A 14,050-nucleotide genomic window follows, 5' to 3' on the forward strand; every position below is an offset into this window, starting at 1 on the left:
TCTTTCTGGTCTCAACAAGTATAATGAGCTGCTGCAATCCCATTGTGTTGGGGCTCTCGTCGAGATACTTATAAAATGTTATTAATAATTTCACGAGGTTGGGTACCCGGTAAACAGCGCAGTTGAAGAAATAAAAAGCGCTAAGCAGAACGTATATGCACATTTTAATAACACTTCAATTATTTCCCCTAGGGGGATTCCTTGCATTTAAATGTTTATGGTCGTTTTACTTTGAATGTTTCCTTTGTATTCGCGTCATTTGTTTTCACAAAAGCCGTTATTGGCCACAATATAGTGATTGTATATTGAGAGTGAAAAAATGCAGCAGATTGCCTTGCTCTAACATCTATATTAAATAAAGCTTAACTAAATATTGCCACAATAATATTTTTATTTTATTTTATTTTGCGAATGTAACATCGAATGATAAGTTTCACGATTCTTGTGTGTACTAGTAGCCTCGAACCCATGAAGTTGCGCGTTCTCTGGCGATAACGAACTGCGCAGAACAGAACACATTCCGTCGCGTGACACGCACATAGAAACAAACATTCCACATAGTGTGTTGTAAAATACTTGTAGCCGCAACACGTTGCGTCCATGCCTTCGCACCATGTCCACGGCGTCTAATTTCCTCTTGCCTCATTCCCGCAGATGACAGAGTACATGTTACGAGGAACGATGGAGCTTCCCGAGCGATTCGAGTTCGATTTCGATCGTCCGACTCCTGTCTACCGTGCGGGCGAGATTGTCTCTGGGCGGCTGATAGTTGATGTCGCCTCTGCATTGCCTCTGCGAACACTTCACGTCGTCATGCGGGGAGAATCCTACGTTGAATGGGAAGAAGATGATACAGAATCAGGCAAAACAGAGGCACGGATTATAAAGGACAAAAGCGAAATAATAAACTTGAAAAGAATCATCATGGGTAGAACAGGTAAGCATAAATTCTAAATTAGAATATATTGCAAATACAATGAACGTTCCTGTAATACTGTTCGTATAATGTTACCCATGTGCACCGGGAAGACCGCGCAGCACTCTTACGGAGCAATGATATACGTGTTTCAATTTCACCTTTCTGGATATAAAAAAAATGTCAAAGCTGGTACTAAAACATGAGCCGTTAATCCCCGGACATAATCCGTAATAATAATCACGTGCATATTTGTTCCGTTTTCACATGTCATTATTTAAATCCTCTCAGTGATAAAAAAAATATCACACTTTACAATAAATCAAATCTGCCCTCTGGAAAATAAGACGGATGAGGTGCAAAGAAAGAAAGAAAAAAAACGTACGTATGCACTGAGATGTCATCAGCCGATATTATTGAGCACCACCTCGACAAATATATCCCCGTATATCACCCAAACATGACCTCATTCGTGTTAAAATGCGAGAAAGAACGAAGAGTAGATTTGTATTCATCGTCAATTGAAGAGTGTATAATTGGCGTGTTTCATCCTATCAATGATACTGAAGATATACTGATGATTTCGCCAGCGTTATTCTTGTCACGCATTTCTAAAACGAGCCATACGGCATTGTACCCGTCTTTGAACTTCCAACAACCTGTACAAATCTCGCTTTAAAAAAAATCCTCAGGGTCACTCGAGCGATTACCTCTTTAGAATTTGAGAATATCAGCGTGTTTGTAATATCATCTTCCCGCGTAAATTATATGTAACAAATCATCGTATTTTTCATCGAGCGAGTGTAATATTTCTCGATCGACTGACCGCGGCGATAAAAGAACGCCGCGAAGCTGTAATAGCGATAATCCTCAATTGGAAATTCACATCATCGTTTGCAAGCGGAGAGATGTATTGGTTAATGGAACCATTACATAGGTTATTGTCAGATTAATAAAGACCACGATCGCTGCTTCAATACGTACTTGAAAGGCTGTGCTTTCAGTGTGAAAGTAATCCCGTGTCTGCTATGCTAACTGTAAATCTACCAGGGGTAAAGAACACACACTAACCAATGCACTCAGACAAGAACGAACAACACAGTATCGGTCTATTTATAAAACATCGACACGTTTCATAGACATAATGGACGCATATTTATAGTGAACATGGGAATTTCACTTGCTGCCATAATGTCCATTTAACATTTGTATTGTAAATGTGCCTGTTTATAATTATTGACGTATGTTGATTCGGTTCGACTACTTGTGATAGAAAGGCGTGTGGAGACATACATTCACATATAAAACACTGTCCGTCAGGGACGGCGATACAACAAGCGGGCAATTAAAAAAAGCACAATGACTATATTGCAGCTCACACGACCTTTCTGATGGGGGGGGGGGGTAGGAATTCTCTCACACCTTTTTAACTGTTAGAAATGAACTAATAACTCAACGCTTGAACTTCTCAGAGGAAGAAATAGATGCATTCCTTGCGCGACCACCTGTGATTTCCTTGTATTGTAGGTGCGGAGGCGACTTGCAGGTATAATACCACAAAGTATTCCACAATTCTGGACGAGCCGTACGGGGTTAGAAACAACGCAAACTCGCTAAAATCGGACGGAAAAACAACTGCAGCTGCGAATGCCGAGTAATAATATATGGGCAACCAAACTGGCATTTTACATTTTCAGATTCGCCGAGCGGCAGCGAAAATTCTATCATAAGTAGTTGTAGTAGTTGAAACTTCGTTCGTTTTCAAATTATATCACTTTGTGGAGACTTATTTTCTCTGTAAAATGAGTTTTCCTTCCATCGTTTTGAATTATTGTATTTATATCCTAAATTCACATTTACTCTGAAATATGTGCTGATAATCTAAAAAAAATGACCCATTCCAGAAGAACGTCCCAAATAGGTTATTTCTATATAGTGCCTTCCCTGGGCGTACTGTCGTCGTACGTTCGACCAAATACTAGTAAGTCAACTCGAACGCACAAAAAACTACTTTTTGGTTGATATACGATTTATTTTATGTGTACATGTGTCCTTAGTAAGTTCATTTATCGCCAAAGTATCATAATTTGATACTGGTCATCGACAACGATCTACATTTACGGGAAAACAAGCGAAGTAACAACGACAACAGACCGGAACTGCATAATCCGCATGCATGATATACTAGTACTATAATAACGCTTAGTGATATCTGACTTGACACGTACTCTGCAGAACTGTTGCAAATCAATCTAAGCTGCCTCTTGCAGCCATCTATACATGTTTCAAAATGAACAAGCTCCAATGATGACGTGAAACTACTGAAACGTTACCTTGGCAACGTGTTAGTGTAATTCTCCCTATTTTGCAAACTGACCCGACGCTATCTAGGATCGAAAAAAGGATTTCAGACCGCACTAAGCTGTAGTTTAATATATACCAGTAGCGTAGTTAACGAATGTAGCCGTTTCCAGCGTATGTATTTATTTTTTGTGTCACATTGTGAAGATGTTTTTTTATAGATTTGTCTCTCCCTCTCCTCGTCGAAGCTTCAAAATAAGTTTACTAATTACTTGTTACCCCAACTGCCTCCGTATGTTTTCTCCGAAAAATAGTTTTCGGTAGCGAAACGATAAAAACAGCGACGGAGGCAGCTGGGGTAAACACTTGTATGAGTCAAACGAGCTTAGGGCTTGATTATTCATTTGTTGTTCTCAAATTAATTGATCTTAACAGCGTATTAATCGTTTTTTGTTTGTTTTGTTTCCCAAATACAAAATGCGCTTTTATATAACACGCACGTTTCCTTTTGCGGACCCTCAACATGACATGCGAGGTGTCATGAGAGTACAAGTACACTTTCACGCATATACATAATCCCTTTTCTCGTTAAATAAAACGTATAAGTGGCAACTACGGACTACGGGTATTTGTCAGACGGTGCGTAAATTATTCTGAATGTGCGTAGATAGAGACCTTTCATACATGTCATGTGACACGCAGTGAATAAGCTCGTCTTTTTCCGTTTCGTTGACAACAAAATACTAACGAAAACCGCGAGGACTAGCTGACATTATTAAAATTGGCAATGTAGGCGTAGGCTCTGAATAAAACTAATTCTCCTGCCTCTTTACTGTAATACTCGTATTTCACTGGCGCGCATACAGTTTTCGATGGGTCGAAAGTTAGCGCTACGTTGAGCTTGCGTGTCATCTCACGCAGCGCTAACGTAAATCAGCGTTGCTTGTGGTGAATTATTTTCTCAATAGCAGTTAACGTTTCCGTTCGAATTAGGTGTAGTTCTCGTTTCGACATCAGTATTGTTTCTGGATTTCATTTCATGACTACATGTTTATTCTTAGATTAACAAAAACAAGACACTTATTATGACACGTAATCGTAGGCAGCAATGAAGCCCGCCGCACACCGTCCCCTGGGACGCGACTGTTGTGTTGCTGATGGCGGCCTGCAACGCGACAGAGCTAATGAGTTTTTCCGTCGCGTAGCAGATTCCGAGTATGTTCAGTTTTATCAAGACTGACCCAACCGTGGCAATTTTATAGTTTTCTTTCTTAAATCGTGGTTCGAAGCGAAATTACCGCGATTGGTCGATTCTGCGGCATACCTATTGCTATTACTTAATTATTAATGATATGCAGTGATGTTATGGAAACCGGGAGTGGGACACTTTCGAAAGAGGAAAGTACGCGTGCGCTTGCGCAAAATATACCACGCGTCTGTCCACGCGCGAGTTATATATAGTTGCGTGGAACAGATCAGACAAAATGCTGTCCTTTTTATTGGTTGGCAGCTTACAAATCATGATACTCATTAGCATATTACCATTCTCCTTCCCAGAGTTCCTTGCGGTTAGATCACCGAAAGTATCTCTGACACCGTTGTGTCGGCACAAGAAGCGCTGTCCCAGTAACGCGTATCGAACTGCGCGGAGTTCGCGCACACCCCGCTACTCGAACTCCGCACAGTTCGATACGCGTTACTTATCATCACTGCACAAATTAACTTTGCATAAAACTCATTTGCATAATCGAATACGTTCGAACTACAAGACCCTGTCGGTTAACACAGTTATGCGAAAGTTACTTGGTTACTTTAATAAGACGTTTTACGCCCTGTCTCCGGATAAATTGTTCAGTTAATAGACCATTTTCCGTTCACTGCGAGAATCACGCGTTATGCGTGAAATCGAACGTAAAAACAGGACAAACAAAGGTCATAGCGTCGTAGTCGCGTCAAACATCGCGTGGGATTCGACAAACGCGAAAGTATTTCGGGGACATTTCCAAGCTTATAATGTGCTGTCCACATTTGATGTTAGGCAATTTCGATTAAGTAAGGGTATTCGGAAGCAATATTCCTCTGTCGAAGATCGGCCGGTCAATGTAAGCTACGAAATAAAGAAATTCTAGTTCAAAATCAAATCGTTCGATTTTTGCGGCAGACGTTCGACGCGCGTCATTCATGCATCTCGCGAGATCTCGCAATTGTACGGAAAATCACCTATTAGATTGGTATATACATGACATGCGTTAGAAAAGTGCAATCCTTTCCTAGATGCCGAAAAATTAGATTGTACTAAATAAATGACTAACTTTATAAACTTACTAGAACCTTTGCGATAAAATGGTTCGTATTACGTTTTTACTGAAGTTTGACATTAATAAATAGTTCGGATGTCACATTCGTTTTTTTCCCACTTTTTATAATACGTTTTCAGATGTATCAACTACAGGAAACTGTCGGTGCGTGGTGAGGTGATTGACCACAAAATTGAAGGCTGCCTGTGGCAGAGGTACTATTGCGTTTGTGCTACGGAAAATAAAAAAAATGGGTTTCCCACTTCGAAAACAGCTACATCATGCCGTCGTTTTTGGTCGCGCGTGGCGGCAACCAGTAAACACTCCTCGTCTTGACTCGTGATTTTGATACGATTGCGTCCCGTCATAGAGAATAGTGTGCAGCGGTCTTTACATATAAGTAGTGCCAAAGTAAAGAAGGCGTGGTCACCCGACGAATGTTGTAACGCGCCGTACATTGTGGACTTTTCTTACTGGCATCCTGATGTAGAATCATTTATGAACATAACATAAGTGCCGATACAGCAATGATGGCTTCCATCTTGTAGATGTGGTCTCGTCGTCGATAGGCTGATGCAACCTAACCAGGAGATATACGTGATATTTGAAATCCCTGTTTGATTCGCAGGCTGGCCATACAATGCTACCTTTGAAATGTCACAGCAGAATACTGTAAAACATGTTGAAAAAGCGACATGCAATTTTAGCGAATTGTGGTCACGGTAAAATGACGTAATAGCGAAAAGTTGATTTAGCGAATCTCTCTTGTCATTAAGTAAGCAAATAACACCGAATAAGCGGCAAGGTACTGCGTGCGTGACTCGAACCGGCGCTCGCGTATAATTAATTTGACGTAGTATTTACCTTGCCGTTTATTCGGTGTTATTTGCTTACTTTACTTCCTATGTCTACAGCAACTATGAGTTTAAAATTATTTCTCAGTACTTACTCTCTTGTCATTGTTGATTTTCTGTTTTCACAATACTTGTCTGTCGTGTACCAAAACAAATGCGCAGATATCACCTCCATAAATAACAAAGAAAAACTGTGTAATTAGAAACCGCCCCAGATTTTTGTGTTCCGGATTATTGTATACAAATCCCCAAGCCTTGGCCATTTTCAATTTATAATAAAGTCATTAGCGACATCTTGAATTAGCGAATCAGTTCTCTCGCTAAATTCGCTAAAAGACATACTCGCGAAAAAGACATGTTTTACAGTACTACTTACAACAAGCAACGTTGCATAGCGAAATCATGATATTGAAGGCAGAGACTGTCGCAGATGTTCAGTTGTGAGGGGTGGGTCTTTGCAGAAACATAATTGTCGCAATGCATTATGAGATATGTATTTAAAAACGTTTTAAGGGGTTCCATGTACCCCCTCAAATACGTCATTGTAAAACCAATATTTCAAAATCGAATGAACACCGTGACGTTACTGAACACATTGGCCGTTGAATGAATATTAGGAAAACATTTTATCATATATGAAAATTTGCTGACAAATTATAGCAATATTAAGATTCATACCAATAACAAAATAACAATTATTCAGCTGATAACACCGAGAAACATTTTCGGACGTTCAAGTATTTTCACCCTGGAAACCAATATTATTGAAACTATAGTATATGAAGAAATTGACATTGATTTCTTTTATTTCTAATAGATCGGAACCTCCGTAACGTTAATTAATATTTATAATGAATCCGTCACGGTATAGAGTTAGTCTTGGAGTGTGTTACAAACACAGCAGTGAAACCCATGCGGTAGATGTGATATGCATAAATACTGTGCCATACAAACGAACATACATCAAATATTAATAATGTACGTCACAGCCGGTCCTCGTAATGGATCATCGTTGCTAAGGAATATGAAAAATACTGAATATTTAATGTGTTGCTTTCATCAGAATACTGTTTGTAATATTTTCCCCGTAGAAACAAGTAGCCCAATATCTACAACAGAACGCGAATCTATTCTCAAAATGGTCATTGTCGAGTTTCGGGTTTCGGTTGCTGAGCTGCACGCAACACAATTTCGGAAGGATAAGTGTAGGGAAGAGGGTACCTCGGTCATCCAGATTTTGTTTGTTTTACGCTTGGGATTCAATCGTTACGTATATTACAAGACATTTTGGTGTGTATACGTATATTACAAGACATCTTGGTATCTAGACGTAGCTTACAAGATATCTTGGTTTTCAAAATAAATGCTTGACCACTATTTGGAAGCATTTTGATTATTTATCATTTACACACCGATTCACTGTGTTATTCTTAAAACATATGAGGAGAAATAAATCTTAACAAATAAAATATTGCTAAGATATGGTGGGGATTGTGCGCCAATCGTGCGAACCTCGCAAAAGAGAAACTATGTCGAATATCCTTGAAACTTGTAACCCTACTGTGACAAATACGCAACTTGAATTATACAACACGGTACACGACTCTGCGTCATGCTCAGTCTGTACAGATCGAATGTGGTTATGATCTATCGTTATCCTTATCTAGCCGTCCGCGGCGTTAAGTCATGAGACTAGTTAGTCTTCATCGGCGCCGAACGCATTTAAACAACGAACTACTAAATGTGCTAACGAACAACATGTGCCAATACATGCGATTACGGAATGAAAGCTGTTAAGTAATAATTCATCGTTATGATTGCCACTAGTGCTTAAAAGACTAAACCCAATGGGCCCATTAGTCATGTTGGAATGGTTAGGAAGACGTGCCTGATTAAGTGTTGAAGACAATGCTTGAATTCACTGTTGCTGTAGTCCATTTGTTAAATTAGATTATTTATACCTCTGTCTTCAATCTATTTAGCTTCAGACTATCGGAATAAATATATAAGACGACCTTCACCGGGTAGAAGAATAATAACACGTTTTACTTGTATTTTTGAATTAATGTTCTTCGGAGCTGTCGTGATTTACGTCAACTGAAAGTACGCACAATTAATAGTCAATAATACACACGTGTTCCGATTGTTATTATGCAACACAATATTCCGCGCACGTGTATGTTAATGTCTAAATGTCAAACAAATAAGGCGATATATGCTTCAAAAACACAAAAAAAAAACACTAATGGTTAATGATATCATAATTCTATGTGATATGTTGTACTTATCGAACAATATCGAAAATTGTATCTTTAGTCGCCGCGCTGCGTCTAGTGGATATCATGCAACATATACAACGCGTGTATCATACGATGTTTCTAAGGAAATGACATTTTAACGCGCGCTGAATTACGACTGTGGCGTTTAGTTTGTCCCTAGAAACCTTGATCGTGAAGTTGCGTAAATGGTCAAAAACTCATTTTGATATTTGGTTTACCCCATCTTTGGCTCATTAATTGTATTCATTATAGACCAGTCATTTGTACCCCCCACCAGCCCGGGATAATACACAAAACTGCAACACAATCTCCGTCTACCTACGGGACTGAGAACCATGACATAAATGTTATAGTGGCCCCGACTGGTGGTCAATTATTGATACTATACAATTTCCCATTCCCGACCTCCGACCGGGGATAATGTTTAAATTGTTAATAACACTTCATCACATGCATAGGTACTCTTGATAAACTCAACATATGACGTGTTTTGCATAGTTTGAGTTGTAGCGTACTTTTGACACTGTCCCTGTATTACAACATTGGTTAATTATTTTCAAATTTCCGTGATCCTACGATCTTATACCCAGAACGTTATTAATCCGGAATTAAAATTAGCACCGTATGAACCATCTGTTTTCAATATCAGATTGTCACTAACGTTTCAAATAATGCAATACCATTTATGACAGAATGACAGAATGCCAGCACTTTTAGTTTTGTGTTACTATTACGGTCAGCACCCTCAACTTCTTGTTGATTATTATAGGTAGGTTAATTATTGAGAGCGACAGACTTCTAATAGAATTTATTTTGGCGACTGGACACTTCGGATTGACATTTATATAACAGCCTATGTTTACTTTGTCATTTTCATAATAAATACCAGGTGTATCATTCCCACACAAATAAGCATTTAGCGGCATGCTCTAAGTAAATCCCACATTGTGTAAATCACACATTTACGAATATTAAAGGCACATGATCTGTTTACATTGTATTTTTTTCATATTTTCAATCTATTTAATTAATACAGAATCAAAATGGTCTATGTGGTACCAAACATGAGGTTAAAGCGGGGTGTCGTCACATGCGAATGTGTCAAGTGGCTATAGCTTGCCATTGCTTAGAAAAAAGCGTCTACCGATGAGCCTTTGCGTTCTTAGTAGTGTGTTGTTATCATCGCTTGGGACTCAATTCCTACGCCTGCGCAGGTGTCGACCCTACCTCTTTAACTGTTAGAACATTGACGCTGCAGTTCGGCGTCTTCTACACCGATCTGACGCATATCGCGCAAGGTGTGCCGAGAGTTTGTTCGAAATTTAGAACGTTTCGAAGTCAGTCGTCGGTTGGCACGTATTTTACAGAAATATTAAATCGTTTCATAGGTCTGTTTACTAAATAATGATAAATGAAACTTAGAAAACTTGTAAGAACAAACTGGGCCCAAATTGCGCAAATTGCAATAAGTTTACGCTGCTAGAGTCTGGTTCGGATGGAGTTCTACGCGTGATTTTATTGCGCTCAAGGACGAATGGACGTTCTATTTTCGAACTAGTTGAAACCGGAAATAACGCAACTACTTTCGAACTTCAAACACAAATTTGATTATCGTTATTATGTGTTATTTTCTGTTGTTTCAAAGATTGAATTATGTATGACAATAATATTTTACTCTATAAACAATATTTCACTAAAATATGTGATTCAAAGGCAACCCAAATTGTAAAAAGCAATATCAAGTTCCGCGTATAAACACTGTTGTAAAGAGGCGGCGGAGCGGAATTTTAGCCAAAATCGGCTAGTAAGGCGGCATATGACACAGGTTTGTGCTGCGACAGCGCTTCCGGTGACGACACAACGCTGTTAGAATGTTCATAATACGCTTGCGAGTAGAATGCGCGAGAGTCCCAAGCGACGATAACAAAAACGCAAAGGCTCATGGGTATGTTCTTATTTGTAAACAACGACACGCTATGGACGTTTGCCGCATGCGCAGGGGACCACTCTCCCGCTTTAATTGTTGGTTGACCAAAAACGAATCGTACCATTTACATGTTATTACCATAATATATGCCATAATACCTACCATATCATTACGTGTTTGGCGCTACAACGCATCATAATGTTGACTTAGTATTATAAACATTTATTAATATAAAACATATTGTAAAAAATTGCAGCTAATTACTCTTTAATTACACATTTTTGATACTTTCGTCAACGTGGTACTAACGTATACCATACTAATATATACGTATACTACGCAACTGCTCTTGTCAAATAATAAACGATATTTATTCATATATACAAACGTGTGCGGTGCGAGACTTTCTTTTTCATTAATCAAAAACGTCCACACTTTTCACACCTCGGGATTACGGATGTACTAATATATTACGGGGTTAGCCATTTGGAATAATTTGTATGCCGACGTGACCTATCACGACATTAAGACAAAATCAAATAATCAAAGTGCAGCCCGGGTAAGTGAACATACACATTTTCCCCGTCAAGCTAATAAAAACAATTACTCGCGCCATTCAACATCACACGGTTACTTTAACGGAATGTTTTTATTTCATCAAACATAGTTCCTTCCGTGGATAGATTGTGAAGTATTTTTTTTTCAATGACAGAATTGGTTATTAAACATTATATCATTAGTATGCAACCAACCGGGTGTTGGTTCAAAGTCTTGTGTTTTTTAAAAAAAGAACGAAATATTTGTTTGAATATTTAATTAGACTAGCTTGTTTCACCACTTGTGATAATATTGATAAAATGTGTTGAGTAGTATTTTTTCAGTGCTGTGTTCGTTATAACAAACTGATATTTGAAATAATCGACGACACCAATGCGCATGGGCCTTGAATTGCCAGTACGTACATGTAATTCATTATTTCATCAAACGACTACTATACTGTGTTCATTACACATGCGATATCGATCATTGGATAGAAATATCCCGATGTTTTTATTTTATTTATTTTCGTTTCACCTGTTACTTGGTGAGTCAACAGTTAAACGTGTGGGTTGCTGTAGTCGTGTATTCATATCGGGTCAACACATGATACATCCCAGTGCCGTTCAAGCATATGGTAAAATAGTGATTAAATTGAAAGAAACAACGCCATTACTGTAATTGATTGTGAAATATTGTTTCCGACAAGTGTACGTGGCGCAATGCTTTGTTGGAATTCGTAAAGCGTGTCACGGTTGTTCACAGAAAGGTTAGTGTTCTCTACACGGCCGCGTTTATCAGCAATTTACCATGTTTTGAATGCATGACTGAATTGAGAGTGGTTTCACAAAAGTGAGTGTGGTTTCCAAAAGATGTGCGTGGTCATTTTTGTAACTCGATGTTTTCGTAACTCGATGTTCATAACTCGATGTCTGTAATCTCAATTGTGGCGAGTTTGAACAACACGAATATTCGCCAATAATTAAAAGTGCATGAGTAATAATAAAATAAATCTTTGGTAGCTATTTTAAATTGTTGTTTCACCTGTCACATTTATGCAAGTTTGTTTAAAGCGGGCACCATGGCAAATAGAGCGTTGCTTTACTTTGCAATTATCCTGACATTAGATTTAAAACGGGAGGGTCCGAGTCGTCACCTCGTCACCTACGCATGGGTCAGGTGGCCAAAGGGTGTCATTGTTTACAAACAAGCGTCTACCCACGAGCCTTTGCGTTCTTAGCGGTGTTATTATCATCGCGTGCGCAGGTGACGACTCGGTCCCCTCCGTTTTAAATCTAATGTCAGGACCATTGCAAAGTAAAGCAACGCCCTATTTGCCATGGTGCCTTTCCACAGCCCGTGGTAGATATTTGCGATGTATTTCATTTTTTATAAATTGTAATAAAACTCCAAACGAAGGTTGAAACCATTCGACCAATAAGAACGCGTGTACAAGTCACATCACTGAATGCCTTTGTGTGAATGCTTCCCAGATTTGCGCGCAGCTCTTTTGATTCGAGTGGGACACAATTTTACTTGCAAACAACAATATGCCACGACAGATGAGAACAATAGTTTAATCAAGGAAATTTGCACAGCGAGAGTGGCGGATGTCACGTGTTTGGCCTCTTGAAGCGTCTACAGTCGCCCACAGAGCGTGTTCGAATTTCACGTATACAACGCATTTTAAACGCGTTTTAGCACTAATTATACTTATACTAGCATATTATACATCCAACAGGCAACAACTGGTGACTCTAGAATAGTCAGTGTGAATCAACAAACGCAACTTATCGTATACTAATTGTCAACGGTTTATACAGGGAACAGTCTAAAGACCAATATTATTCAAGTCTCACCGCATATAGTTCCAATCCTAGCGGGAAAACGAGTCGGACTAGAACCCTGTGAGTGTAAGTTAGTTCTCAAAGATTTAGAGCTCGTACAGTAGCATAGGGCTTATATAAAAAATGTAAACAATGTACGAATGAATCGTTTGGACTGATACCGTTCCCAATTTTAAATATTGCCAAATTTCCAGCATCTGACCAATCTAATATAGGTATGTCCAGGTGCACACATTCTGTATTCAAATTTCCCTGACAGCCGTATACACAAGGAGTACACAAAAGTTCGGCTGATCTGCACTGGCTCGGAAGATGAATTCAGATTGGCTAAAAAAACAAAAAAACTTGTGGCGTTGAATGCACGTTCATTGTCAGTATTGTTATGCAAATTCAAACTAGCTAATCATTTACAACCTTCCGAGCCAGTGCAGATTAGCCCCAAAAGTTCCTATTGTCATCTAATACGGAGCTATCAAGCTGATCTGTTTCCTGGGCCATTCCATTCCAACGAGGAGTGTATCACCGATCATTTATATTAGATACTATTAGTATCTAAGCTGTTACATCCTTCTACAACATTTCTAGGCATTCAGTTACGTAACCAACGCTTTCATGATAGTTATGCTGTGTTTAGAGAGTTTTTGATTGTTGATTGTGAAAAGTTATTTGAATAGTAACCATTTACACGTTACACACTAGTGTTGTATTTACAAATTTACTGATTGTTTCTCTAAGTTTTTTTCTCTCTAATATTTCTCTAATTCTGAATTAGTAGACAGAGGAATAAGTGTTCTATGGTGATTCGTGTGTTTAACGTGATAGCTTGTATGAATGTAAAGCCGAACTAGTTTGACATACACTGTCAGCGTGTTAAGGATTTGATGACATATAGTTGACTACATTTTAATTGACAAATTCGCATTTTGGTGATTATTTTAAGTTCAAGACGACGTAAGTTGCTGAAATTAATTATTATTTTTTTAAATTGAAAAGAGTCGTAATTTGACCATAATTGTACTTTTTTTTTAGCGAGGGGTCGATCTACCTTGAACGACGATTGGGGGTAATATAAATTCACTGATCCATATTAAC

At 38.7% G+C, this 14,050-nt stretch overlaps 1 protein-coding gene across 1 annotated transcript in view; it reads left to right on the plus strand.

Annotated features, from left to right (window-relative positions):
- Positions 1–417: 417 nt before the first annotated feature.
- The window catches only part of LOC100376783 (arrestin domain-containing protein 3-like), a 37,206-nt gene continuing 23,573 nt past the window's right edge, over positions 418–14,050 (plus strand). The window contains exon 1 of the mRNA XM_002737346.4: positions 418–937. Coding sequence (XP_002737392.3) covers positions 655–937 — 283 coding nt within the window. The 5' untranslated portion in view covers positions 418–654. The remainder of the gene's footprint in view (positions 938–14,050) is intronic.

Source organism: Saccoglossus kowalevskii, chromosome 14 (assembly GCF_978046115.1).
Source record: "Saccoglossus kowalevskii chromosome 14, keSacKowa6.1, whole genome shotgun sequence".
Taxonomy (NCBI): domain Eukaryota; kingdom Metazoa; phylum Hemichordata; class Enteropneusta; family Harrimaniidae; genus Saccoglossus; species Saccoglossus kowalevskii.